At 42.9% G+C, this 27,836-nt stretch overlaps 1 protein-coding gene across 5 annotated transcripts; it reads left to right on the top strand.

Annotated features, from left to right (window-relative positions):
• The first annotated feature begins 382 nt into the window (after positions 1-382).
• Positions 383-26,579, top strand: golim4a (golgi integral membrane protein 4a). Of its 5 annotated transcripts, none has more exons than XM_035385465.1 (16): positions 383-1,147; positions 12,616-12,690; positions 12,819-12,868; positions 13,497-13,550; positions 13,923-14,073; positions 14,641-14,723; positions 15,102-15,185; positions 16,330-16,491; positions 17,562-17,861; positions 19,119-19,399; positions 19,780-19,853; positions 20,103-20,167; positions 20,846-21,028; positions 22,284-22,352; positions 22,764-22,820; positions 24,756-26,579. In XM_035385465.1, the coding sequence occupies exons 1-16, from the start codon at positions 961-963 to the stop codon at positions 24,924-24,926; spliced, it is 2,046 nt and encodes a 681-aa protein (XP_035241356.1). In that variant the 5' UTR covers positions 383-960; the 3' UTR covers positions 24,927-26,579. The 5 variants fall into 5 exon arrangements, with proteins under 5 accessions (XP_035241356.1, XP_035241357.1, XP_035241360.1 ...); XM_035385466.1 differs by having other exon boundaries at positions 19,780-19,823; XM_035385469.1 differs by having other exon boundaries at positions 16,330-16,392.
• Positions 26,580-27,836: the final 1,257 nt, after the last annotated feature.

Consider the following 27,836-nt stretch of genomic DNA (forward strand, 5'->3'; position numbering starts at 1 on the left):
GAAGTAAAAAGAGTTTCGGGTTTTACTGAGCGCAGTTATCCTCTAACTCCGTCAGCCTGCATCGTGAAATATCCCCCAGTTATCACAGCGGAACGCTGCTAATATAAACAAACGCGGACAATACAAAAGTAGTAGTCTACGTGCTTTCTGTTCGAATGGAACTCAAATGGCACGGGCCTACCCAATTCTGTGGGGAAATAATAAAGTAGTTATCGGTATATTGTGACAAGTACTACGACTTGTCACAATATACCAGATCAAAGCAAGTCTAACACGTTGCAGTTTGACAGAACACCTCAGTATCCAATGATAAAGTTTGATTTTCTGTAGGGGCGGGAATATGGAAGGGGGCATGTAGCTTTTCACACGGGAGGGACTTCCTCCTGGGTTGCTGTTGGACAGCACTACTCATAGGTGACACGTAACTTATACTAAAGGAATCCTGTAGGCCTCGCAAAATAGATACAGGAACTCCTTGCAAGTCCTTTGCTAAACTTTCTGCGGTGCTAGTTTTGTCTTGTTTAAATGCAAGGTTGGAGTACTTCTTTGGACAAGGGGAAGAGTGGCAGTATATTTTATAATCCGATATCCCTTTATCTAATGAAGACCACTGGGAAAACTTTGGCTAGCGAGCTGAGCGACAACTCAATAGCCTACCGACAGGATACTTACAGAGACTATTGTAAAGTGCAGCGAAGAAAGTGTGACAGGACTGTACGGTTATTTGCGTTCATTTGATCGCACACAGAGTAGGCCAGCCTATGCTTTAGCCAACGATTACCTTGCATGAAATAATTGCATTCCCGCGGTATAGTATTCTAATCGATCCCTCCGTAAATTATTCGGCTGATGCATCGGTGAAACAGAACCAGGAATAAAGGCTGGGCTAAAAGTTTGCTGGAGTTTGAATTGAATTAAGTCTCAGCCTGTTCGCACAGCCAGTGTGAAGAAGCATTGAATATGGGCAACGGAATGTGTTCCAGAAAACAAAAAAAGATTTTCCAGTTTTTGTTGCTGCTCACCGTGACTTTTGGATTCATTTATGGGACCATTTTTTCTTACGAAATGCACAAACAGCTGAAGAGAACAGAGGCAATGGCAATCAAGTACCAGCAGCATCAGGAATCGCTTTCGGCGCAGCTCCAAGGTAAACATTTTACCAGATGTCGGCAGCTGGCAAAATTTTTAAAAAGACCTAGCACTTTCGACATTTTGTAGGCTAAAGACTGTTGTCGGCAGGTTTTGTATTGTGGTGTTCACTTGTCTGTTGTCGCTAGCAGTGCCCACAAATGATCACTTCTGAGATTGTTGCGACTTTATTGCATCTTCTTAACGTTGCTTTGGATTTACGTTTGAGCTCGCATTCTTCTTGCATAAATCACATTTGATATCACTCAGCCCAGCTGAACAGCCCGATTCTAAGTGTCACATGGGTATCAAAAGAAATCATGAACGGATGTGCAGTATGAAGTTATCTTAAACGTTGCCTAAAAAGACCATAATGACACCGTTTACATGAGACTGAGTTGGCTATGATGAGAAAGCTCTAGCTATTGTGGGATTTTTAGCTTGCTATCACATCTCGCTCTACTTTTACAGTACTGAACTTAAAGTTTAAGGATACAATAATTTAACATAATTAATGCACATTTAAAACAATCGCATGTGAACTAACTTCAGTGCATGGTATTTGGTCTTCTAGTGAGTTCCTGCAGAATTCGATTTGTTTGCACCTTGTTGTCGGAATGTTTTGTTTATTGTTTCCTGTCAAAACAACAACAACAATAATAATAATACTAATCGCATGCTGCATTTTGCATCTGCTCTTCTAGTCATTGGATGTGGTACAGAATACGAAATCGGATTCGTGTGTTCCGATTTCCCTCGCGCTCAACCGTGCGGAGGTTATATTAATTATGAATCCCATCACGTCCGAGTCTGGTTAGAAGTAGCCCACCCAAAAACCTGAGAACATGTCTCCAAGACTACTGCAACTACCAATGAACGCTGTGGTCACGTAGACTGAGTTAACACCATGTATAAAAAAGGCTTCAGTTGTCAAACTAGCATACTGCGTAATGTTTATGACTACTAGCATTAAATATCAAGAAGACCAATAGCACAATTCATAAGTCACAATTTACACAGTTGGCTGTTGACAATATGATGTCGCCTTCCAATTGCAAACGCATCACACAATTTCAGTATTGCAATAGCAGTGCTTAATCTCACTGACGTGTTGCTACTGGGTACAGCCCCGAGTAAAACCAATATTTTGCTTAGCCTATCTATTCAGGCTAATTCTGAGTAGTCTAGCATAAGAATTTCAGTCTCGACTCTACCACGAAACAGCTTTAATGTATTGACCTATTTATAGCCGAGGTTTCTGTAGCACAAAACCAGAGTGAGCACTGGTGCGATCGATCTTTAATTACCTCAATTAGCATATGGGTGGCCAGTTATGGCAGGGGACAAGCAGTGAATACCGAACTATTGGAAACGGCATGCATCATAAGGCAACCCACTGATGCATGTCGAAAATATCCATATATCCAAATATTGTTTTGCCCTTGACTCCACTCATCCTTATTCTGTAATTCATTTCACGAAGAAGAATGTAGGCTTGGAAATGCTGTCCAATACATACTCATGTATGAATATGAGTTTCATAGCCTACTGCCGAACATTTTTAATGGACCCCATCTTGCCATGGCTAATATTCTACGGTCATTATAATTTACTACAAACAATAACTACTGAAACTATTCACCCACATTGACTATTTCTCATTTTTCTGTGTTGCGAAGTGAAATTACAATATATTTCAATTAGATTTTTTCCCCAGTGCTATTGGGTTTGTTCGGTTGGCATAGTGGGAAATATTCACATGTAAGAGGACAAACTGCAGACAAAGTTCAGGAGGGATGAACACTTTCTGAAAGCACTGTGATACTTGGCATCCACTCAATATCCTGCACATTCTTGTGATATGCAGTATAAATCTCTAATAAGTTCTCTAAAATAAGCTTGTGCCCAATAGTGAAACTATTAAGTTAGTCAAATAAGACTGCCATGGGAATATAATGCCATTTCCCTGATGAAGAGAATATACCAAAACATCTGAATAATTTAGTCTCATCTCCAGTAAGTGGTGACTCTTTCTTTCTTTGTATTACTGATTTAAGCTCCTCTGTTTTTAGCCCAAATGGTTAAAACATAAGTGAAATTCAATTTATAAATAAAACATATATGTGATTTATGCATTCTTGTGCACATGTTTACAGACAATTTAAGAACTGTTTACATGCTAAAATTTAGTACGAAATCCACTACAGTTTTGTGCATAAGGCCAGATGTCCAAGAAAGTCACACAGAGAATATGTGGAAGAGGGCCTGTGAGAATAATGAGAACACATGGATATCTGTTGCCCTTGAGGGGGTGTAGAGTTGGAAAAAGACACCTGAGATTTTGAGTCAATGAGAGCTGTTGTGTAAGGATAGCCTCTTGGATGACTTGCAGTGCTCCCCTGTAGCCCTTAAGTAGGCTATAAGTAACAAGTGTGGAGTCTGAGGATCGCATTTATGTCGATTGCCTCAGGAGGTAACCGCTTGAAGCACATGTGGTCCCTCATTGCCTGGTGTTGCAATTATAGACCCAAGATGGCAAGATTAGTCAGAAGTCCTTGATTTGTGTAAAACTATCTTTGTATCTAACCTAGCCACTTGTATGGGTGTACAAACAACACAGTCACCCTACATTGTGCAGTCACAGCAGCTTCAGCTTTCATTGTATGTGAATATTGCTTTTGGAGATAAGACATATAACCATTTTACTGACTCTGTTTTCTGTGTCTGCAGCACAGGACTCATTGCTTTTCATTGCAAATTCATGAAGAACTTAAGCTGCATGAGCACGAGCTGCATCATGCTCAGTTTCTTCCAGTCATTTCAAAAATGTCTTTGATTTGCCTGGAAACCAGGAAACAGATTACTGTGTCCTAGCTCTGTCTGCCCTCGAAATGCTCATATTCTCCGAGACTCCCTTCTGCTCTTAGATCCCAAAGAGTTCAACTATAGCACAGGCGCTTTAAATAATGTCTGTTTTGCCATTAAGATATATTGATAGGAATGTGTTTTGGTGTTGTACTAAATGCATGAGTACATACAAACAAATAGGCTACACATATAACTAATGTTCATGGATGCAAGCATAACTACGATCCTTAACATGTTTGATGTACTATCCCCTATGACAGAGAAGTTATTTTATAGAAATGGGTTCTGGGATATATAGCTATTATTCAGAGTCAGACATAAGCAAGCTATGAAATTGTGTAATAACTGCATGGGTTATGCAGTGTAAAAATCAACATAGTCTATGCAAAACATACATTAATTGCAAACGATATTCATGTCTGAATGGGCAGCAGTGTGGTATCATTTTGTTGACTGGGATTATAATTCAGAGGTTGTCAATCCCATCCGGGGTCCAGCCATTGTACCTTTAAGTGAGGCGTATAACCAGAATTGCTTCAGTAAATATACAGCTGTTTAAATAGATTTTGTGTTAAAAATGTAAGCTGTGAAAGTCTCTCTAGATAAGCTGCAGCTGCAAAACACTAAAAATGTAAAAAATAATGAAGTGAAATTGGAGGGCAAAAGAGGTAGTCTTGTTAGGTGTGTGCTTACCCTTTGGGACCACCTCAACCCACACCCCCTAAGAGATTTGCAAATATCGTGTCGCTCTACTCAATACCAGAACTAATGTGATGTCATACATGTCCTGAGGTCTTATAGGTGGTGTTTAGGGTGATATTTCAAGTATCACCCAGATTCCTTTACAAGGAAGGAAGCTGTATCCTGCTCTCCTTACCGGTGTCCTTTCAGAAGTAGTGATAGCCAATACTGTTTTTATCAGTTGCTCCACTGGGCAGTGCCTCGGGAAGAGGTGAAAGGAAGGTGTAGTAGGAATAGGTCACTCAGTCCAGGAAGTTTCAGGAGAACACCTCCCTTTCTGAGAACACCTTCATGTTCAGTCTCGATATCCTGGTCAAGGCCTGTCCCTTTCGAAAGGAGCCTGGCTCTCACCTGTCTATAGTTGCTTGGCTGAGTTGGGTTACAGTCCCGGTGAATTGACGTCCCCTCCCTTCACCTTTCGGCCAGATTCAGAAGGGTTAGGACCATCCTGTGAAACCTCAGATGTAAACAACCTGCGTTTCCTACCCAGAACCCCCAAGTCATGCAGAAACAAGGAAAGGTCGTCTACAAAGGGGCCATTCTTGTTTGTTCTTTTCATGTATAAAGTCACATTCACCATCCTGCCATTGTTCTCTAGCTTTGACTTGCCGAAAGCACTGAATTTATGTATTAAAAACATAACTTCTTCACCATTATTTTTCTTTTTCCAATAAGTTTTGAAAGTTTCATTATATATCTTGGATGGTGTTGTATCCACATCATTGTAGCCTCCTTCTTTAACTCAGGAGAATGTTGAACTCACATGCTGTCATTCGCAGTCCAGGTTCTGTCTGCTACATTTCTTCCCTCTCCAGTACGCGCAGCCGCGCAGTCTTTGTACCGGAGAAGTACATTGTGCGTCTAGCACAGGTACCAGTTTGAACACAGGAGGCGTGCGATGAGGCTTGGAAAAGCTGGATGGACGGGAACCCACCATCCCTGGGCATGTCATTTGGACGACACCCTGCTGACCTCAGTCTACGGCTTCAATACCAGACTGCGAGGTCCATCCACTCACTGGAATGGTGTCTGAAAAGAATGAGTCACCCAGCTGAGTACATTTAGATTTAAACGCACTGGCATCTGTCCATTTTAACACTGTGCGGTGTGATGAATGATTTGAAGTAGCCTACATCCTCAAGAAATGTTCACACTGGAACGGCTTTTTTGTGAAAGACCTATGATTTCAGACCATACATACTACGTGTTACGATGCTATGATCAATTGCGCTTGAAGATTGCATAATTGTTCTCTGTTTAGTGCATTGTATCATTGGCAATCAATGCAGTTGTGTACAGCTAGTTGGCTAGTTGTGCATATTTGGAACATGCACAACCATATACAAACCTTCCATCAGGAACTGAGATTGACACCCACTTTTCTCAGTAAAGTCAGGGTGATGTCATGTGATTGCTGTATATCGGAAGGGATCTAACAGACTTTGGGTAGTCGGTGTTACCATCATGTGTCCAAAAGGCCAATAAAATCAAATATATGCTCGGATGAAAGAGGTGGGAGATGCATAGTAAGAACAGAGGTGGGTGGGGGCGGTTGTGGGGAATACGCTGCCAAGGAAACGCAGGGAACAGGAACATGCGGCCATTCACCTTATCGTTATCGTGAACTGTGTGGCGGCAGTTTATTTCAGCCCACCCACTGGGTCTTCTTGACTTATCATTGGTGTAGATTTGTTCTTTCTTCATCCCTCCCCCTTATGTCTCACCAAGTCCCCGTTCATCTGCTTGCACTATAGTTCTCACTGATTTTTTTTTTTGTTCATTGCATGTCTGTGTCTTGGCTGCTTTGCTTTTAATTCGTCAAATGCTGCTAGTGCTGTCAAGAGAGTGCAATCATTGGAATTAAAATCTGCCTCAAACAATAGGAACATAAATCTTGGTTCAGTTCAGCAGGAAGTGATTAAACCGCACTTTTGTTTTTACATTGGTGTGGAAACGTTGTTGAGACAGTCTTCCTCCCTGGAGAGGTGATGGAATTAGGCTATACTGCTTAGGTTGTGTAATGATATAGGCACCCTGCTAACTGGAGAGCAAACCACAATCGCCACAAGGAATACAAACAATACCTTATTGTTCCATTTTTGAAAAATTATTTTCATGCCTAGCCAAGTAGAAACAAACAAAATAAGCTTTGCATGATGTGTAATATCCTATAAATTACCTGTACTCAGGATTGAAATTATTTGGCTCTCCCCCATGGATTGTGTAAGACTGGCCTTGGCATAGGCACCCACAGTTGATTGTCTGCCGGTTACTGGTTGGCAGTGATTGTGTTCGCATGGTGCTGGTTTACTGCCCTTTTGCACACAGGCAATGGAGTCTTTGTTGCGTTAAACGTAATTTGCCTAAACAAATTTTACATCCCAGAAATTGGCGGTGCAATATTTTTTTTATAATAATAAGCAATAATAAGTTTAAAAGTGACAGAGGAGCTTGTCTTTGTAGCACAGTTATGTGTCCCACAGGCTTATGGGAAATCTCTGAGCTGGTATAAGGAGGACTGACCTTTCTTTTTAGAGGATTTCTTGTCATCTGGTTGCTCCTAAGTCTGATACTAGCTTGCTCAGGTGTTGCTTGTATTGATCTGCCACAAACCAAAGGTATCTAGGCTATATAAAGCCCCTGTTAAAGTAGATGGCGGTTACTGTGGCTTGCTGAGGTGAAAACTCTGTATTCAGCATGAAATAAGCCTTTTCTAGTTCAATTCTGTTACACCCGGCATGTCCCTTTCAGACTTATTTATTTTTCAGTGTATGCATAAAATTGGTTATTGCCTCAGATTTTCAAACACTATGTCTGGTTGCTAAGCATTCCTGCTATTGCTCGATTGGTTGGACTGGTTACCTCAAATTGTATTAAAATGTTGTCCCTGGTTACAGTCAGACTTGTTGCCCTTATTTATTTTTTCTTTTTCCCTGTTAGAGGACGCATTTTTATTTTTGTTTATTTTTTTATTTCTGGCCAGTAAGCCATCTGTTCCAGCTGGAAGGCACATTGATTGATCTGCAGAGCCTGGCTGCTGGCAGTGACTCTGAGAGCGATTTGTCATGTCTGCCTGGGAGGTTTGGGCTCTAATATGGTCACTGGTTCTCTTCTGTGGGTCACTCTCTTCCTAGTGCCAGAGTTTATACATGCAATTTCTCTCTTTTCTTATCTGGGCAGTGAAGTTGGATTTAAAGGGACATCATTTTTGGCTTTCAGGAGGCTGAGGGGACACAGAAATTGATTAAAGTTTTATTTCTTACTCATTTTGAGCACCCTGTAGTCACTTGATGCTGATAGTGCAAGGGTATGGACTAGCAGGCATGTTTACTAGTTGGTGAGGATTGATTAGGCTAGATATTTGTTTTTGGGAACACGGATTCATGCTATTACTCAGAACAAAACAAAATACTAGTGCATGTTTCTTACATATCTTACGTTTTGTTTTAAACTAAAAATGAGTCATTTAAGATTTCTTTCATAGTAGGATTCAAGCCTGCTAATAAATAATGTCACTTCTGTAATGTGATGGCACAACCCTTTCACTCCCAAATGTGTTGCAAAATTCACCGCAGCCATGACTGAGAAAATGAGCTAATGTTGTGACGAAAAGGGCCGAGTCCCAATGTAGGCTTGTCCCAGTGGGGGTTGGGTGTATGTAGATGGTAGGCCAAAAACAAAAAGTGGTGCGCTGCCTAATAGGACAGGGGATGCAGCTGACTCACCCCATCTGTAGGAAATCACCCTTGTTCTGCTTACTTGTTCCACAGCCTTTTGCTGCTTTGGTTCCCTCCATTTGCACAATACGATTAGATCATGTATGGATACAAACGCACATGCAGTGTCTCCGAGGGCCTGTTAAAGGGGTTGCTTCAACTCCTTAACAGAACAAACGGAAGTGGGAGGAGGCTAAAGGGCCTCATTCAGCGAAGAGCAGCACAGTCGCATAAGCATGACCTCTCAGATTCCCATACTCAGTTTCACATTCCAGCAGAACCACAAACACGTGTTCAGAAAATGACCAAGCAGATGGATGAAGGCCAAATCAAATTAATCTCATGTTGTTGCGGTCACACAAATTGCCGACCTCAGGACTTCTGTCTCTGCACAAAGTCCACAAACTACCAAGCAACCTCAAATTTAAACTTCAGTGCCAAAATTAGTTTTTTGTTTGATGTCCCTTTCTCCTTCCAGCAGGAGAGAAACTTTTGACACTGTGACATTATAATACTTAATTCCCAAACGATAAAGTTTGATCCTTTAAGGAAATGGAATACACTGTGGTATATTGATATAAACGATATTTTTAAGCAATTGAAGAGTTAATCATCAAAGATTTCTTAATGATAGTATTCGACACTGTCCTTGCGACAGCTTTCCATTTCTTAAACATTGGTTTCCAAGGCTTTATTTTTTAGACCTTGTGTTAGCATTGATAGTGCCCTTAAGTCATTCATAAAATAAATACCCAGTAAAAAAAAAATACCACCTGCTCCTTTGTTGACTAGGACAGGTGGAATGTCGGCACTATTTCCTAAGTCATTGTGCTAAAGATGGTTAATAGATTTCATCCAGGGAATTAAAGCCTTCTGGAAAAATTGCTGTAGAAATGGGGTGCTCTGGTTTTTGTAAAGTTACAATCACATTTGCACACATTGGATTCATTGGAAGTTAATGTACTGTGAAGAGTAAGACAAAGATTAGCAGACACAGCCGCGGTAATCATTCGAACGATACATGCATTACGGAAGAATTTTAGTACCTAAGATTGTGAAGCATGAAGGTTGTATTAGCACCTGGAGGGTAACCCAAAGAAGAGATGGTGAGCAGGAAGATGTAATTAAGATTAACTTTGACATGGATTTCATAGCCAGAGGATGAGCTACAATTATTAAACGATATAAATGGGAAACGGACGTGGGGACACGGGAAATACCAATAAGATTGTCAGTGTACGGAATAATATGATGAGCAGTACCATTAACAAAAAACAATCCCGGCAAAAGGTCAGACAGGCCAGAGAAAGCAGAGAAGTCCTGGTGAATCTGATTAATTCTGTCTGTATGCACGCTACTGTTTTACAATGGAGTGTATGCAACTTGGACAAAGGTGGGATCAAAACCGATTCTTTTCAAGATGGATACAGATGGTGCCACTTTCAAGTGTCGAGTGAGAGCTTTGAAAGCATGATACACTTTTTGGTCGGGGCAGTGTACATGACCGTGGGTTTTAACAGAGATTAACTGAAACTCGTGGAGCTGGTTTGGTCATAATTTACAGCGACAGTTGTTCTGTAGGGTGTACAATGGCAAGGCCGTACTGTTGGTAGCTGGGTAGAATCTGTGGGAAGGCCCTGCACTGTTGTGGCTATTGTACGGTACCAACACTATAAGACTGTTGCAGAGAATAGTCTTTGTCTGATTAGTTAGCTTAGCTGTGTAACTTGCGTTGTGGTGAGAGGCACAGTTCAAATTGAATGTGTACTTAGAGCATTCAGTCTTTTCATTGAGAGTTTGTAGGCTGGTCATTGCTGCTGACTTAATGAAATGAGTTGAAACTATTGCTGTTCCAATAGTTAAAAATGTGCATTAACTGCATTTGCTTTCATTTATACTTGACAATAGCCGTTGGACTCGGAACCCAAAAGGCTTGGATAGCAGATCAAATTGAAAATAGAAGCTTTCTGGAAGATTCTTCTAATTGATTTAGTGAAATCTGCAGGTGGAAGTTTTGTGTCTGTGTGCCCAGCCCTTAGTTGGGCACGAAGCACCTTTCTCATGGCCATCGGTCCACCACAGAAATATCTCCTGTAATAAAGCTAAAAAATAAGAGATGGATGACCTCTTCTGCCATCTTCCACTGATGCGTGAGAACTTTGAGAAGTTTGAATGCAGAGACCTCCTCTTCAGAGCCCGCGATGCTCTGTGATTTATAGGGGCGCAGGCGATGAGCAACGCTCTCCCTCCACTGGCAGGCTGACAGAGGGGTTGTGTGATGTACGACAGACAGGTCGGAGTTTTGGGGGGGAATAGTCATTACTGCTCCCTTATTTAGTTGCCGTCTGCTGAACCCTAGAAGATGGTAGCTCACGTTGACTGATGCCAGGTAGCGGAGCGGCCAAAAAAGCAAGCTGGAACGAGTTGAGACCGAAAGATAAGCGATCTCGGCTGTGCCACCCTCGCTCAATAAATCAGCAGGCGGGGCAACGGCAGAGAGGAGGGCATCGGACAGAAATAAGGCGCCGTTATTGAAGTCCTGAGGGGCTCGTCTTTGCAACCTGCCTCAAGTCTGAATAAAAGAATGGCCATTCCCTTCCTCTTTTTCATGTTCGGACTGACAGAAATGGCTGTGCGGGGTGTGCGTGTGTTTGTCCGTGGGTGCCTCTGTCCCTGTCGTTGGCGTGTGGACTTTATACAGCGTGGGGCCTGCACCGGTGTGCCGAGGTGCACAAAGGCCAATGGCGGGCGTATGGGGTTTGGCCGGTCAATAAAACATTCATTATAATTATCCTGAGGAAATCTGCCACAATAACACATTTTCTTGATGCACTAATTTTGTTTTTGCATCCAGTTGCGTCTGTTTTCCTCAACTCACCTCGCTTGTAGAGAAATACAACAGCCAGTAATGGTGCAGGAATAAGCCATGCAACTGTTTGCACAGCATTGCAACAGCACCTGTTGAGAAAGGAAGATCATGAGAACTGGGAGTGACAGCAACTGAGAATGTAGCCTCAGGACTGGGATCAGAACATTGTTGGCAAGAAAGGTCACACAACTGATTTATGGATTTAAAAAACTGGCAGTACGCTCCACCTCAATAACTGGGTGCTAGGTACAAAATTAGCATGGTTGGAGCAAGTTTCCGAGGGAGCAGTATAATGAGCTGAAAATAAATCTTGTTTAGGCTACAGTAAAACACACCGACAGGTGCATGTATTTGTTATCATTGCTGGTCGCAGTCTAAGGTAGTTAGATGCCGCCTATGCTGTTGTGGACTGCTACCCTCCCTTTCAGTGTTCCTCATTGGTGCCATGTCTTTTGTGACCCCAGAAGGACCAACCCTAAGCTTGCTTTGAACTGGAGGTTTTCTTTGTGTGTCCGTCTTGTACATTGCTTGGTCAGTCACTTTCAGTTTCTCTGTAGGCTTAAACAACACATATTGGCCACATTCTCTAAGACAGGAGCATATGGTTTGTAATCTTCTTATTTTAAAAAGAGTAGCATTTTTTTGCTAGCAGTGCTTAAGGTCATTATTCTCCTGAGCCTTATGTTTTTTTCAGAATGCTGACATCAAAAAAAAAATTTCTCAAGTGATCCTGGTTACAGATTGTTTGATTATTAACTTATAAACAATGTATTGCTACAACATGAGAGCCTGTAAGCCTGCTAATGTAATTCAAGGAACTGTCCCAATAAATGATTGATGATGAAGTTAGTGTTCTTTTGAATCAAAGTTAAAGTCCTGCATGACTCCCATTAGCAAATGATTCATATAGCAGGTCCTGCAGTATTTGTATAGCTATATATGTGTAATTTTATCACTAAATGCCAGCTTGTTGATTCTGTCCAAGACAATGTTGTCTGATTGTCAACTGTTATTTATTATCTGTTATTTATGATCTATTGCTGTGGATATTTGGGTATTTAAGCTGTCCGTGATCCCTTTTGATTTCAGGCATCGTCCATCATTTCTTTGATTCCTAAGTTGCAAATCCTCTTCAGCCATTACATACAGCATTATTGAGATGTAGGCTATATTGTGATAATATCTTTGACCATATCGCCCAGCTCCTAGTACAGGCCAGGGCTTAATGTGCACGCTTCCACAGTGAGGGGCAGTGAACGCCTCATTGAGTCTTGCTTCCTTCTCTCTTCACAGTGGTGTATGAACACAGGTCAAGGCTGGAGAAATCCCTGCAGAAAGAGAGACTGGAGCACAAGAAGGCCAAAGAAGGTTTCATTCAGTCCATGTCTTTCCTCCCTTTAAATCCCCCAGTATTGAAGTTGTCATGACCTTGGTATGTTCTAGATGTACTTTATTCTTCTGCTAAGGCTCTTATGTTTTTACTGTTTTTGTCTAAGATCACCTTGTGTACAAACTGGAAGCACAACAAACACTGAACAAGGAGAAGGTAAGAACTGTATAGCGTACCATTGTGTGATGTAATTGTAATTATTATAATAATTGTATATAGAGCCACCCAATCAACGTAATATCTTGATGAGGGAGGATGGAGGATGTGGCCATCAAGTGGCCAATAGAAGAACATAAACAATTGGACAAATGACCAATAATTACAGTACATATATGTATGTGCTGCCACTGTCTCTACAGTCAGTCAGTTGTCTGTCTGACTAGATGAAAGCAGATGCATTGTAATATTGAAATTGTGATATAGGAATTAGAAGGAACTTCTGCTTTAGGAAACTCGCTGTTGAATTATCGATGTCTGTGCGTGCCTGAGGGAAGGGGGGTGGGGTCAGTCGTGACTGCACTTTATGAGCTGGGGCTCTGCTGATTCCAGAGCCAGATACAATGACAGTAGAAAGTGATCTGTCTAATTCTTCCTATATATCCCTTCTCCATTACTGACCTTATCTACAACTTTTTGTGGGAGGTTTAAATGACTTTTTTGTCTGTCTGCCATTGAATACATTTAGTTTGTGTGGATTAGCAGACATGGATGTGATTGCTTTTAATATGCGTTAGAGATGTGTAACGGGACATGGTTTTAAACGTTGATTACTTGTTGTTAACAGCAAGACTCCAGCAACAGATTTAATTCATTGCATGTGCAGCACCAGATGCTCAAGGTGAGTAAATAAACACTAGCTCATTAAAAAAAAAAACATTAAAATGCTGTTGCATGATTGTACACACACACACACACACACACACACACACACACACACACGTGCACACAAACCATTGGTGTGTGTCTCTGGAGCTGTCAGTATACTCAAACACACTCGCACACATGGTCTTTCATTTGGATAAGGGGTCCACTATGAAAACCCAGCTTTATTAAACACACAATAGAAACATATATAAATCTCACAATGTCTTATTCCCAACCAAACTGAAATGGCAACCAAGTTCAGTATTCAAACCCTAACCCTCACATTTGTGGGTTGCTTCCAAACGTCAACTGTTTACTCAAAGCATTTGTGTGCTCTTTGCTTCAGAACCAGCATGATGACCTGAAAAAGCAGCTCTTCAGCCTCCAGGATGAGCACCAGGCCTTGAAAGGGGGCCACATGAAGGTTCTGGATGACCACAGGCAGAAATATGACCAGCTGCAGCAAGCCAGTGAGCTGGAGCTCTCCAAACTAAAAGGTACTTTAGGTACTTGTCTCAAAATCTCTTGGCAGACAGCAAGGAATGCTGGGTCAAGGCTAGGGCTGCGGATTTGTAATAGGACAGGTATCAGTCAGATCAAATTTAAAGTGTGGTGCTGATACCAATTTTAAGTTGCCATCAGCTTTCAATGAGCTGTTATTTCAGCTCAGGCTTTGGTTCCCTCTGTTGGTTGTGTGTAGGAACTACACTGTGGGCACCATGTAGAGACATGTCTACTGTATTTCAGTGAAGATGATTCTTAGCCAAGCTGTAGTCAATTGTATTTTAATTCCATAGCAATTTTTCATTGGGAAAGTCAAGTCGTAAACCTTTATTTTATTGTAGGCACAGTAGGTATGGGTCTACGGCTGGGGGAGCCACTGGACGTGCGGGTCATTGAGCAGTGAATTAATCGATATGAACTGTTAGTTCTGTAATGACAGCTGCTTTCTCCATAATGTGATGTGCATTCAGCTGTGTCTCCCACAGCAGTTACACTCCAGTACAGTTTCCTCATTCTCTCTCTCTCTCTCTCTCTCTTTCTCCCTTTTGTTCTCTGCTCAGAATCTGTGTATAACCTGCAGGGGGAGAACAGACAGCTCAGGAAGGCCCACCAGGATGTTCACGTCCAGCTGCAGGATGTTAGGGTGAGCGGAAGTCCAGAGCTGCTGGGAGGGAGGGCGGGGGAAGGAAGGGGTGGGCCTGGGCGGGGCGTGGAATTGCTGGGGGGGCTAGGAAGTGGGTGACCTAGTTTAGATGGACCCTCTACAGTGAATTGTAAAGGCCTAAGGAGTGGGTGTGACATAAATCAGATAACTATATGCTTGATACCATTATTATACACTTTCTGTTATAGTACTAGTACTAATATTGATGTGTTTTGTTTTGTCCAGAGTATACTATATCGCGCAGAATGTATTTGCACTGCTTGGTGCACGGTATGGGCATTCAGGCTTTTAGAAATAGCAGCTGGTAGGGAAACCTCTCCTAACATCAGTGCTTGATCTGTACGATGTTCACTATAGCAACAGCACAAGGATTTAAAGTCGTCACATGACCGACTTGCACTGACGTTACAGGACCACAAGAGTGCGCTGGCGACTGCACAGGTCAGGGGGCCATGCCTGGGTTTCGGTGGCGGGTTTTGCAGGGGGAGGGCGCTGTGCTGCATGAGGGGCACGCTGCATTCCAATGAGCGCAGAGTCTGGCGGTGTTCTGAGGGGGAGCTGAACGCTTGGGGTGTCTTGCCTCGCTTGGACACTGGTCAGCTTACTAACAGCCCTTTGTCTTTATTTCTCCTTCTCATTCTCTCTATCCTGCTCTTTCTCTCACTCTCTGTCTCTCCTACACACACAAGCACGCACACGCACACAGCACACAAACACACACACACACACACACACACACCACTCATTCTCTCTCACTCTCTTCTCTCTATATCCTTTTATCCCATCTATACCTCCCTCTCTATGTAGCTTTATGCACATCCCCCTATTTCTTGGTCTTTTTGTCTCCTCTATCCCTCCATCTCCTCTCTTCACCCCGCCCCCCAATCTGAGCAGTTCTGCCTGCTTATTACTGTTCCTGCCTCTTCACAGCGCCAATTAGACCCAGTTCATCTAGCTTGCGTGATTCTTTTACGCATTCATTGTTCAGTGTGACAATATGAGGCTAGTCAATTTAGCCTAAGAGGAAAAGGCTTGTTTTAAGATCCATTAGTTATTCATTACAAACTCCTATCAGGGCTCGCTGAGGCTTTTTAATTTGTGGTAATAGGTGAAGTCCCGTCGTTTTGGCAGGGGTGTTCTCAGTCCCCTGGGGCAATTTTGAGGTGATTGCACTGCATGCTGCACGCTTGTGTAAATCAACAGGAAAAACAGCACAGGGCCTAACGAGGGGGGGAGATGGGGAGATAACTGGGTGAGGGATGTTTATTTGTGGGAATCGACGGAACTGATTCTGTGCTGCGGATTGACAGTACGCCGGCTCTCTAATCTAAAGCAACCCGTGTTTTCACTAATCTGAAGGCTCCTGTAGGCCGTCGCTATGCGTGCAGCAACACACGTGTTGCCCTTTGACCCCTTTAACCCATGAGCTAGGAGTGGGGTATTGGCCTTGATTCTTTGCATGTGCAGTGCCTGTCTGGCAGATACTGGGCACATCATTGCTAACTCTCCATTTTAATCTTAATTGTTGCCCCATTTTTCAAATATTCTTTGTAAATCTCTGTGCTCATCTTTTGGCTTCTTTAAGCTGCAAGTAGAAGAGTACAAGCAGCTGAAGGAGACGCTGAACAAGATGCCCAGTCTACGGCAGGTGGGTCAAAATCCAGCACCGCCCCCAGCCAAGACTGCTGCTGCCCTGGGGGTGGACAACACCCAAAAGCAGCTGGCCCACGTGGCTCCACAGGCCCAGGTACGAGCGTTTATACCGTTGAGGCTAATTCATACTTTCCGCGTCCGCGTGTCCGCGAGGGTCCGCTTTGGTCCGCGTGACATAAATGTCATCATCCGCCCATGTCCGCGAGGGTCCGCGCGGACCCCTATGCAGACGTGCTCCAGATAACAAAATTGGATGCTTGTTTTGAACAGAGTTGTGCGAGGAGATCCACTATTACCCACATTTATATTGTCTAGCTGGGCATTCATAAAAATATTCTTTCACCGTTCAAAAATCGTATTCCGTCATAGCAACAAGATAAACCCGACAATAGCCCTAAGATATGCCAATACGGCAGTGAAAACACTGCTCACTGAATAACGAAATAAACGAGACAAAGTTTTAAAAAATGATACCATGTCATTATACAGTCAATATCTGGGACTAAATATTGAATAAATATACAACCTTCCCATTGGTTTTACGTGTAGAGATGTCCGTTTTGAGACTGAGTGGTCATATATTGTCTTAGACAATCCGTTTGTGAAATACACACGCATTTGTGATGCCTGGGTACATTCCAAAATAGCTGTGCGTAGTACTACACCTGTTGTTTACGGCGTTGTCACCCTTTTTAGTACAGTCTGTCTTGATTGACAATTCATTTATTCAGTAGGTGAGAGTATAAGCTTTCTAACGATGTGCAGAATGTCTAATTTTGCTTTTGGAATAGCATTTTATAGGTCAGCGTAACCAAAAGTTTTCTTATCATCGCATTCACTTACGCATTCACTCAGAGATAATGGAACTGGAATGGAGTGTAGATCGGGAAATGCGCATGTGTGGAACGCCAGACCGATGCGGACCCTCAATTGTAGTATGAATGGAACCGCGTGTGCGTCCGCGCGGCCGGTACAAGTCCGCAGCTGTCCGCGGACGCGGAACACAGAAAGTATGAAGCAGCCTTTACTCAGCTCTTATCCAGAGAAGTGTTCCACTCGGTCCCAGAACTGAAGATGCCTTTTGTGTGATACTTCATAGAAAATTTGAAATGATTTGTGGAATGCCCATTCAAACGCACATGTCCTAATCTGACTGCCCCAAAGGTGGAGGAGGGACAAAGGCACCCCCTGGTGCCCTTGGGCGGGAAGCAGCCGGCTGTATCCCAGCATGCAGCTCGGCCGGATATCCCAGTCGTCCAAGGGGCGGGGCCTGAGCGGGGCGGGGAGACGGGCGAGAGGCAGGAGGAGGAGCGACGCAGGGAGCTGGCGGAGGAGGAGATGGAGCAGGCGGGGCAGCCCCAGCACCTGGAAGAGTCGGAGCAGCCCCAGGAAGAGGGTGAGGAGGCCGAGCACGGTCAGCCTGACGAGAATGCTCTGGATCATGACAAACGGCAAGATGCGCAGGTGAGAGCCATTTTGAAAAGACGATGTCCATCCATTCAGCACTGCTGTAACTTCTCCAGCTGTTTTCCTCAGTTGTCTGTTCACCTGTTTTTCCTCACCCTGTTATTGCTGTTGTGATGAGACGGCTTCAACCGTCCCAAAAGCTTTGGCAGGGAAATATTTGTGACTAATATTTATATTTAGCACTATCTAAAACATTTCAAGCATTTATAGCAAACTATATAGAATCTCTGGTATTACATAGCCGGTACTGATAGCTATATTTGTCTAGCAGTGATCAAAACCTCTGAATATCTAGCTAGTCAACTCACATGGCTGACATATTTGTTAATACCTAGCTGGTGTTTTCATTAGCTTGCTAACTCTGCTCATCTTAAGTCTGCCTCCACAGATATTGTAAGTACACAAAATCACACAAACATGCATGCTAGGTAAGGTAGCAGTACTTAATAATGCCTGGTTATTTTCCAAATACCTCTCCTTTGTAATATGAGCACTTATTTTGCTGCACAAATAACATATGCCATATCTCTCTTGCTTGGAAATTGAAGAGCTATATTCTTTGGCAGATACACATAACCAATTGTGGTCATTTTTACTAACTAACTGTTTATTTTTTTGTACATTTGTATGCTGGTATTTATTCATGGTAACAAGCCTATGGTAAAAGCAGAACAGGCTACTTTCCAACCTATGTGGTTCCCTTACAGCACCTGGGAAGGGCTATGATAAACCCACAGTGGTTTGGTATTTTCCTGTCACTCCCACATGAAATACATGGGCAGTAGCTGGAATGTATGACTTCCTGTGTAAATGTAGCCACCTGTGGAAATAACCCGGAACATCTAGCCGCACTTAAATCCTGCACCTCTACAGAACAATAAAATGTGTGCATGTGTTCACACGCCTGTGCGTTAAGTGTAGGAATGTGAAACATACTTCAGATGAATTACTGCGAGTTAAATTACTTCTAGTGTTATAGCATGCCAGAGGGAATTATGCCGGAGGGTTGTGGGTCTTCAAAATGTAGCCAATGATAATGCATCCTCCCCGCTTCCTGTAGATTAAGTCTCTGCTGTATGCTCTTACGTAAAGGAGTGTTCTGGAAGTTTATTGCAAAAAAAAAAAACAGTGAATTAACACACAAAGATGCTGCACATTATTCAGAGCATTAGAACAGATTTAATAAAGTCGCTCTAGAGCTGGTAATGACCGCAAATGTTGCCGTGCCGTATGGCACCGCCGCCTCTCTCTTAGCGCCTCGCACAGATACCTCAGCTGGACGTGCGGCCGGAGCCGCCCGCGCAGGCGGAGCGGGTGAAGTCTCCGTACGAGCAGCAGCAGGAGCAGCAGCGCCTGGCCGCGCAGCAGGCGGAGGAGCGCAGGCAGCTGCAGCTGCGCCAGGAGGCCCTGCAGAAGCAGCGGTGGCAGGCGCAGCGGGACAGGGAGCTGCTCCTGCGCGCTCAGCGGGAGAGAGAGATGCAGCAGCACCGGGAGGCCAATCGCAAGGAGCAGCTCCTCCGAGAGCAGCAGCTCAGGTCAGGGGTCAAAAGTCAAGGGTCACAGCGGGAAAAGATGCCGCAACTAGAGTATGAGTTTATTATTTTGTGCATGCTACCACTATAGCTGTGTCACTCTAGCTCAGATGCATGCATATCATAACATAACCTAATATTAAGTTAAATTCAATGCTTTATGAAGGATGACATAACACACTATGTTAATTGGAATTCCAAAATTGGCATGGCACACTGCCATTTGACGTTCTGCAAACATTCTCATTTCGCTTTGGTAGATAAGGTGATGTACACATGCTTAAAACATGTGCACATACTGTAAATGGTGACCCTCTGCATATCTTCCGGTTTCATTTGTCTGCACTGTGTTTGAATCCACATCTCTGCCTTACGTCTTGCAGACAGAGGATGCAGTATGAACATATTGACACAGGCATTGTTCAAGGTGAGGAAGACTGGAAGAAGGAAGCAGAAAGTGAGTGTTCCCATGCTCAGACCGTTAGTATAAAGATAATATTTTCTCCCTTCTTGGTTTTCCATTGTATAGGGTCTGCCCCAATTCTGTGTAGTGCTGCACAGGCCTTTGCCAGATGTTACATTAATGAAAGCAGCGTGTCAGAGGACAGGTGCTCAAAGGTCACAGATTGGTCAGCTGATGTGTGTGGGCGTGTCTGTGAGTGTGGGGCTTGTTTGGGCAGTAGACTGTAACTGTGTCTTGTTGCAGTGAGGAAACTGAAGGAAGGGGAGGAGAGACCACAGGAAGTGGGCCGTGGGAGACATCCGGAGGGGGTGAGTTAAATTATGTATTCATATGCAGGTTCTCGCATTATGGAGTTATTTTCTCATAAATTACACATTAAATTGCAAATGTAATTTTTCTAGAACTCTTGATTTTATTCACAGTGATTTGTATGCCTTTCAAAGATTCTTAGAAAGCTGTTAAGTCTGACGCAAGCCTTCAAAATGTAAATGATTTCCAAGGCAGCACACACACAAACACACACACACACACACACACACACACATATTGTTCATACTCATTATACATCCCACCCTTTTTGGTTTTCATATTCCTCACACATACATACACTACACACAGCCAGTTATTTTTCAACTCTGGTCACACTTAATCTGTGTCTTACTGAGCAAGACCCATGGCTGCCCCCTAATCTCATTGTCTCAGTTTTCTCAGCCCTTCCTCCAAGTGCTGCTGAGACTTCCTGATTGATGCTGTCATTTTCAGCCGTTGCCAGGCAGTAGTTTTCCGGCTGTATGAGGGCACTAGACTCTTGACCCCAGACGTGGGTTTGATTATTTTGCAGTACACAGCTTTGTGAAACGCTGTACCTTATATGACCTCAAAGGGAACTGGTCCCCAGAAACGGCCAAGCTGAGCTGGAATGCTAAACTCACTCACCTGCGACTGCGCCGGTCTCACTGCGTCCCGCATGTCCCCCGCCCCTCCAGAACCTGGCGGAGAAGGACCTGAATCCTGAGGACGACCCCAACAACCAGGGCGAGGACGAGTTCGAGGAGGCGCAGCGCGGGGAGGCGGGGCCACCAGGGGGGAACCTGGATCAGCGGGCCCATGAGAACCCAAAGCCTGCAGTGGTGGAGAGAGACGGGAGAGGAGGGAGAGGGGCTCTGGAGGTGAGGCTGGAGGGAGAGGGGGGAGAGGGGCCTTGGAGGTGAGGCTGGAGGGAGAGGGGGGAGAGGGGCCTTGGAGGTGAGGCTGGAGGGAGAGGGGCAGAAGTAAACTTGGAGAGAAAGGGGGGGGCTATTTAGAAAAATGGATAAAGGAAGGAATTAGGAAGGAGTTGAAATAGATGGAGAGCCTGATGGAGGAGAGAAGCAATTCATTGGGTTGTATTCATTTTTGTATGTAGGTTAGTCCCATTGAGATTAAAATCTTTTACAAGGGAGACCTGGCCAAGACGGGCAACGCATTTAGTTTTAGTGAATACAAGGTAAAAGCATACAAAAACAACAAAGACAAGCAAAAAGTACAAAAATACAATCAAGTGCAAAAAGCAATCAAATTACAGCTAAAAACATTTGCCAATAATTACCAATAGAATTTGGTTCCCATCTGCAGAATACATGAAGGCCTTCTTGCCAAACTCAGTGCACACTTTAGGAATAGCCATAGGAAGAAGAGTATTGAGACGTTAACTTACCATATGAGTGCCTTTACATTTTAGTGCCATATACCTGCATAAATTTGAGGAAAGTTTTCCTTACATAGCCTATTGGTGACACTTTATTTTTATAAGTGCAGACATAAGATAAGATATAAGATATACTTTTTATTGAACCCCGTGTGGTAATTTGTCCTCTGCATTTGACCCATCCTAGTTACTTAGGAGCAGTGGGCAGCCACAGTGCAGCACCCGGCGACCAACTCCAGTTCTGAGGCCAGTGGCTTGGTCAAGGGCAACTGCAGGAGCGCACCTAACATAGGATAACCAGTTAATCAAAGGGTCATATTCTTCAGTATTTAAAAATATCAATATTTAAAAATGAATGTATTGGTATATTTGTATCAATAATATGCCTGCCAGGTTTAACAGTGGCATTTTCTGGTAAATGATTTGTGACACTTGTTAACCGAAGTAGTTTATCAAAAACTTCAATTTATATGTGCAGCATGTTTATTAACCATTTCAGAGCAAGAGCCATTGGTATTTCATTTTTAAAAAATATATAAATATTTATTAAATGCTTGTGAGCATGCAAGATAAATAGTGGGTGATGAATGTAAGGGTGAGGGGAGGGGAGGAACAGTGTACTGCATTTATGGTCCTAGTGATGCTAATCCCAGCTGAAAAATGACCATTTTTCCGGTGCGGTCAGTGTGTGAGTAGCTGAACGTAACAGGAAAGGGTTTTTATGGTTTTTGATGCAGATTGCTGGAAATCCAGACCAACAAGAAGACGCCCTGGATGAGCAGTACCAAGAAGAGGGAGAGGAGGAGGTGAGATGAAAGAATAAACACATGCATGTGCACGCACGCTTGCCCACACACACACAAGCGTGCGCACGCGTATGTGCACACGCTTACATACTCACATATGCATGTGGACATTCATCCCGCACACATACTACAGACCCACAAGCGTGTGTACCCTTACAGGCTACACACAACCAAAGTTTACCTACAGTACTGTTCTGCACAACACACAGTCTGACATATTCACGGTCTGAGTTCTGCATACTGTAAAAGTAATTTTCAATATGATGTGTACTGGGTCTATTGTGTTCAGAGTGATAAATATTGAGTGGTGTCTGTAATATTTAGAGTAATGTGATGTGCCTAAGAGTAACCAGATTGTACAAACACGTGTGAAACTCCTACTGTGTGTCTGTCCTCCTGTTGGCGAACCAGAAGAGAGAGGAAGAGGTGTTGGAAGAAGACCCGTACAATGACGACAACAGGGAACATGTGAGTGTATATTTATCTGTCTTTTATTTATTCCTCCAACCGGACATGTACTGTATGTAGATTTCATAGTGTGGAGAAAGCAAAACTATTGGATCAGCAGTTTAAGGTGTACAAGATGTAAGCACTGTCCTGTATGCCTAAAATTCTGATCTGCGTCATTGGCCCAGAAGTACAATGGAACACCTTACATTTCAGCATTGAGCAGACGTTATTATCGAGAGCAAGTTACACCGACAACATTTACATACAGTTGATTTATTTGTGGTAAAGTGTCTGGTAAAGGGTGAAATGGCAGTGCCCCAGCTGATAATCAAACCCAGAACTCTGAGGTACAAGCTCAGCTTGTTAAACAGTAGTACGGCACTACCCTGTTTTTTTAGTTAAAAGATCTAAAAAGACCATGGCTGGCTGAGACAGGAGGGAAGGCGGGGTGTACGGTCTCTCCAGTGATAAATATTGAGGGTTTTACCCAGAGAAACCTATTGCTATTAAACGGGTGGGGTAGTAATTATCCTGGCCTGGTGAATCTGCTGAAGAGAGCGATTGGCACAACGGGACAGGAATTTGAAAACATTTTTGGAATTGAACTTCAGTTAATTTGCTAGTTTTCTTTGCACTACACAAAGGAAAAATGTCAGGTGGTTCTCGTGGTGACAGTTTGATTAATCTGTAATAATTATCACTCTTATAAAAGTCTGAATGTTTAATTTACCCCCTAACACTTAGACACTGAAAATAGCCCTGTCTTTTACACAGCAGTAATTGACTGGAATGGAAACCAGGGCCAAAATATTGAATTCTAGTTTTAGATTCGCAATTTAAAGATCCCCCCACCTCCTTGCCATCACATAAGTCACATTGATTTCTTGTCAGGTCATTATGCAGCTCAGATACTTTTGGCTCACTTGCAAATTATTTTAGCTGTGACTATGTGGGTTGTTGAAGTGACTGCCTGGAAAATAAATGAATTCACACCTCAGGCTTTGGACTTTTTAAGGGCTTAGTTAGTAAGCAGAGAATTTTTCCTTCAGTATTTTGAAATTTAGTTTGCCTGTCCCCATGCTTCGCTTCTCTGTGTGTATTTGAGACAGATGCGTGTGTGTGCGCGCATGTGTGTGTGTGTATATGTGTGTATGTGTGCGTGAGTGTGTCTGCATGTGTCTGTGTGCATGCATATGCGTTCACGTGCCTACACTGCTTCCGTAACAATAGACTGATCTGTGTGCTGCAGTTCAGCGAGCAGAGGATCGGTTACATCCCTTCCTCAGTGTCCAGTTACAAGTGCTTCATTCTGCATCTGTAGCAGACAGTACAGTTTACCCTTTTCTCTGATGTGCACTTAGGCACTGCAACATTTCCTCTGAGAAATTTTCACATTTCCAGAGTCTTTTCAGTGTAAGAAACAGAGTCTATTCCACCATTGTGCCATCCTTCCAGAACATTCTATCATTCAGTGTTCTGGAACATCCTGTCTGCCTGTCCTGAAAATTCTGTCTATCATCAGTATAAATCATTTCACTTGCCAGAAAGGTTTATCCAGCACCACCGAAACAGAACATTTTATCCTTCTCTGATCCGGTCATCCCCATAGGAGTCTATGTTTACAAAGCCATGTATTTTATTAAAGGGTGAGTAGAACAGAATGCATCTGTTCTGTGCTCATATCTTTTTTTAATAGATATTTTTACATTAATATATTTTTTTTATCACAATGGAATTGTGTTTGTCCAGCTACAGCTTGTAGCACCCACATCACGCAGATTGGGCTGAAGTCTGTGCACTCTACCAGTATGAGGCCAGTTGTGTCCCTCCAATGCAGACTCCTGGTCTGTGACATAGCCGTATATCCACCTTGCACTTATGGCATGTGCTTTTGCTGAGCTTCAATGGAGCCTTATACTTACAGTATATCTCCTTGTGTTTCATGTCTTGGAGGCTAACGTGAAACCACACGAGGGCCTAGAAAAAGAACACAGAGATGTCAGAAAATTGGGAGCAGCCAACGAGGAGGAAGAGAACTATGAGGAGGAAGATGAGGAGGAGGTTGTGGAGGATGATGAGGAAGGAGCGCATGACAAGCCAGCCAACCGCAGGGCAGAGATGTGAGAGAGTTATTCCAGCTTCTTCTTCTTTCCTCAGGCTTTACCAGATTTTTTCCCCAATCTTTAAAAACAAAGACTTTTTCATATTTTGTTTTGAGAACTCACTTTACTGGGACTGGCCATGATCAGGTCTGCTGGGAGATGGATGTATAATTTCCTTTCTGGGATTGGAACCAACCACCACCTTCCTCAAGGATTGAAGAATTTAGGACACGTCTACAAAAAAGAGGGATCTGACTGTCTGAATGTCTTGCCAAGAGAACACTATCATAAATGCCTTAACAGGAGTGAATAGTGTGAAACAAGAAATCTGATGGAGTAGATTGAACAAGAGGTCGATGTTGAAGAAAGGCCACTGCTGTACACTACATTTTTTATGAGAAGGATTGATATTTAATTTTATATGGTTATTAATTATGTTTTATATGCTTGTTTATAACAATCAAATCTCCCACATGCATTGTACCTACAGGAGAAACGATGAAAGAGATTTGAAACTAGGAAAGCCACTGCGTAAAAAAAATCAAAGCAACTTCCCTTCCATTAGGAATTCCATTACTGTGGTATTTGGTACCAAAAAAAAGTTCAAAAATTTCAGGTAAAATTCAAGACACTGTGTTTGAATTAAATTTGAATGCAAGTGCAATAAGAGTAGAAACCGTGAAGGACAGTTGCTAAAGTGCTGTATGGCTCAATAACCTGTTGGAGATGCAAGGGGATGAATCCAAAGGGTTTACTGTACTTTGCTGTTGTTGACCAAGCGCCATATCTTCCCTCTGGTAGAATGGAAGAAAGCACTTGTTTAGTACAATGGGAGAAAAGCTTACGTGAGGCTGCATGCAAACCTTCACAAAACAAACAAACCCAGGGTATGGGAATTGTTTTTCTGGGTAAAACTTTGGGAACGCTGTTGGCCTGTGTTTCATGAGGTGTACAGCGTCGTTGTTACTGAGGTCCTCCCGCCTGAACGCCTGCCTGAAGGCTGCAGTGTGCTGTGCATTGACCCACAGTTCATCCATCAGGCCTCTGATGTGCCCTGCCAGTGCTGGGCCTCCTGCTCCCTGAGGTGCTGACCTGAGCTGGGCATCTTTATTCCGGATCTTTCTACTCAGCTTCTTTTGTTTTAACAGGCCAAGCTGGTCATGGGAGAAATATATTGTCCTAATGTTCATTTAATTTTGAAAAATTTCTTTTTTTTCTCTATTGTGTACAATACGGGATTGCTATTGTGTGTCATGAAGTATTCTATGATTGTTTTGAAAGCATTTTTTACGGAGTTTTTCAATGTATTATTAATTGTAAAGTGTACATTCCCAAAAATATGCAACGTGTTATTTATTTTTTAGAATACAGAGATTCTAAGATTCTAATCTATTGTGAACTTGTACCATTGCTCCGTATAGTATATTTTTGTATTCCCTTTTATGATCCAGGTGATTTTCATGTCACATACTGTACACTATAAAAGCAATCCGATTCTCATATATCTACTGTAATGTTGTGTGTATATAGATATAAAAATATATACATTTGTACATATTTTATTGGAGCAACTGCGGACCTTCTCTTTCTTAAAAAAAAAAAGATTTTGTACTGAAAATGCATATTGCATTTTATCTAGAGGTTGCTGAAATTAAAAATGTAATGGGATATTCCATGTCTTGTGTACGTCTCTGGGTCTCTTGGGCTGAGCTGCATTGACTTTTGGAAAGCTTTTCTGAAGCAGAGTACAACATTTGAGTGCAAGTCATTTTCGGGTCAGTAGGGAGACCATTTCCTACCATGCTACTGCCTGTCTTTTACAGAGAGATAGAAAAAACCCAGTTATGCTCACAGTCATATGGGAATATGTTTGTAATTGTGTCGAAATGTTGAGCGGATTCCTGTTGCCATGGAGACCGGTTAGTTGTTGATGAGGTTTCTGCATCGGTTGGCAAGGAATGATTAGAAGGTTACAGGGTAGTTGGCTCTCATCCTAGAGTGTGTTAGTTATTTTAGAACGTAAATTAAAAAGAGAGGGAGGAGGCGTTGTCAGGATTAATCTCATCTACCCTCCCTTCCTTAGTGTCTGCCCCCTCGCTGTCTCGTTCATTTCTGAAATTGTGGGTGCCTGCCCGCACCTCAGCTGCGGCAGTGGAAGTCATGTGTTCTCTCCCCCTCCCCCTCTCCCCCATGTGGCCCCCCAGGGGCATTCAGTAATAGCGTGGGAGCTGTTGCACTCCAGAGGTGATTCATTACTTTTCTCAGAAGAGGGATGGCAAAAGGATTACAGAAAAGGTTGTGGAACTTAAATGGCTGTGCGGAATACACGTTGAAGGACTGCAAGGTGATGCCGGTAATGAAGTTATAAGGCGCTAATACATTTATGAGGCAGGGGAAGCTGCTCACATCAACCACTAATAATATGTATGGTGGCACCCCACTGTCTCCAGATTAGGGAATGATTACAATGCTAAATTTACATGCTAAGTGTGATGTGGTCATGAGCATTAGTGACTAAGAATGTTTCATATAAAAAGGCCATCTCTTACACCAGCAGTTACATTTGTGCTCTAAGATGTTTCATTCTGCTTGTTCAAGAGGGAAGACCAGCCCAACAGTTCTGGCTGCAAGATTTAATTCCCAGCTCCTCCCATTCAAATACAATGCCCAGCCTCATTTAGGTTGACACCTACCAGGATACAGGATATGTCCACTCGCTGCTGTATGTTGCTACAAAATATTCTTCATGAAAGTGACCTGATTTAAATTAAATGCTATCAAAGGAACCTTGAAATGGAATTACTGAGCAGATGATTTTTTAATGGGGTTGCATTAATCTGACTGAAGAAAACACAATGTACATCCCAATGGAAAGTAATCCAAGTATGTCTGTGAGTGTAACCTTCAGAAATTCTGGAAATAATTACTGTCT

The sequence above is a fragment of the Anguilla anguilla genome, chromosome 12, assembly GCF_013347855.1.
Source record: "Anguilla anguilla isolate fAngAng1 chromosome 12, fAngAng1.pri, whole genome shotgun sequence".
Taxonomy (NCBI): Eukaryota; Metazoa; Chordata; class Actinopteri; order Anguilliformes; family Anguillidae; genus Anguilla; species Anguilla anguilla.

What these genes read in the sequence shown, in the direction of transcription:
- golim4a (XM_035385465.1), top strand. Translation starts at nt 961, where the DNA reads ATGGGCAACGGAATGTGTTCCAGAAAACAAAAAAAGATTTTCCAGTTT. An exon ending in ACGTGGCTCCACAGGCCCAG is followed by an intron (nt 16,492 to 17,561) that starts GTACGAGCGTTT and finishes ACTGCCCCAAAG; the next exon opens with GTGGAGGAGGGACAAAGGCA. An exon ending in GAGGGAGAGGGGCTCTGGAG is followed by an intron (nt 21,029 to 22,283) that starts GTGAGGCTGGAG and finishes TTTTTGATGCAG; the next exon opens with ATTGCTGGAAATCCAGACCA.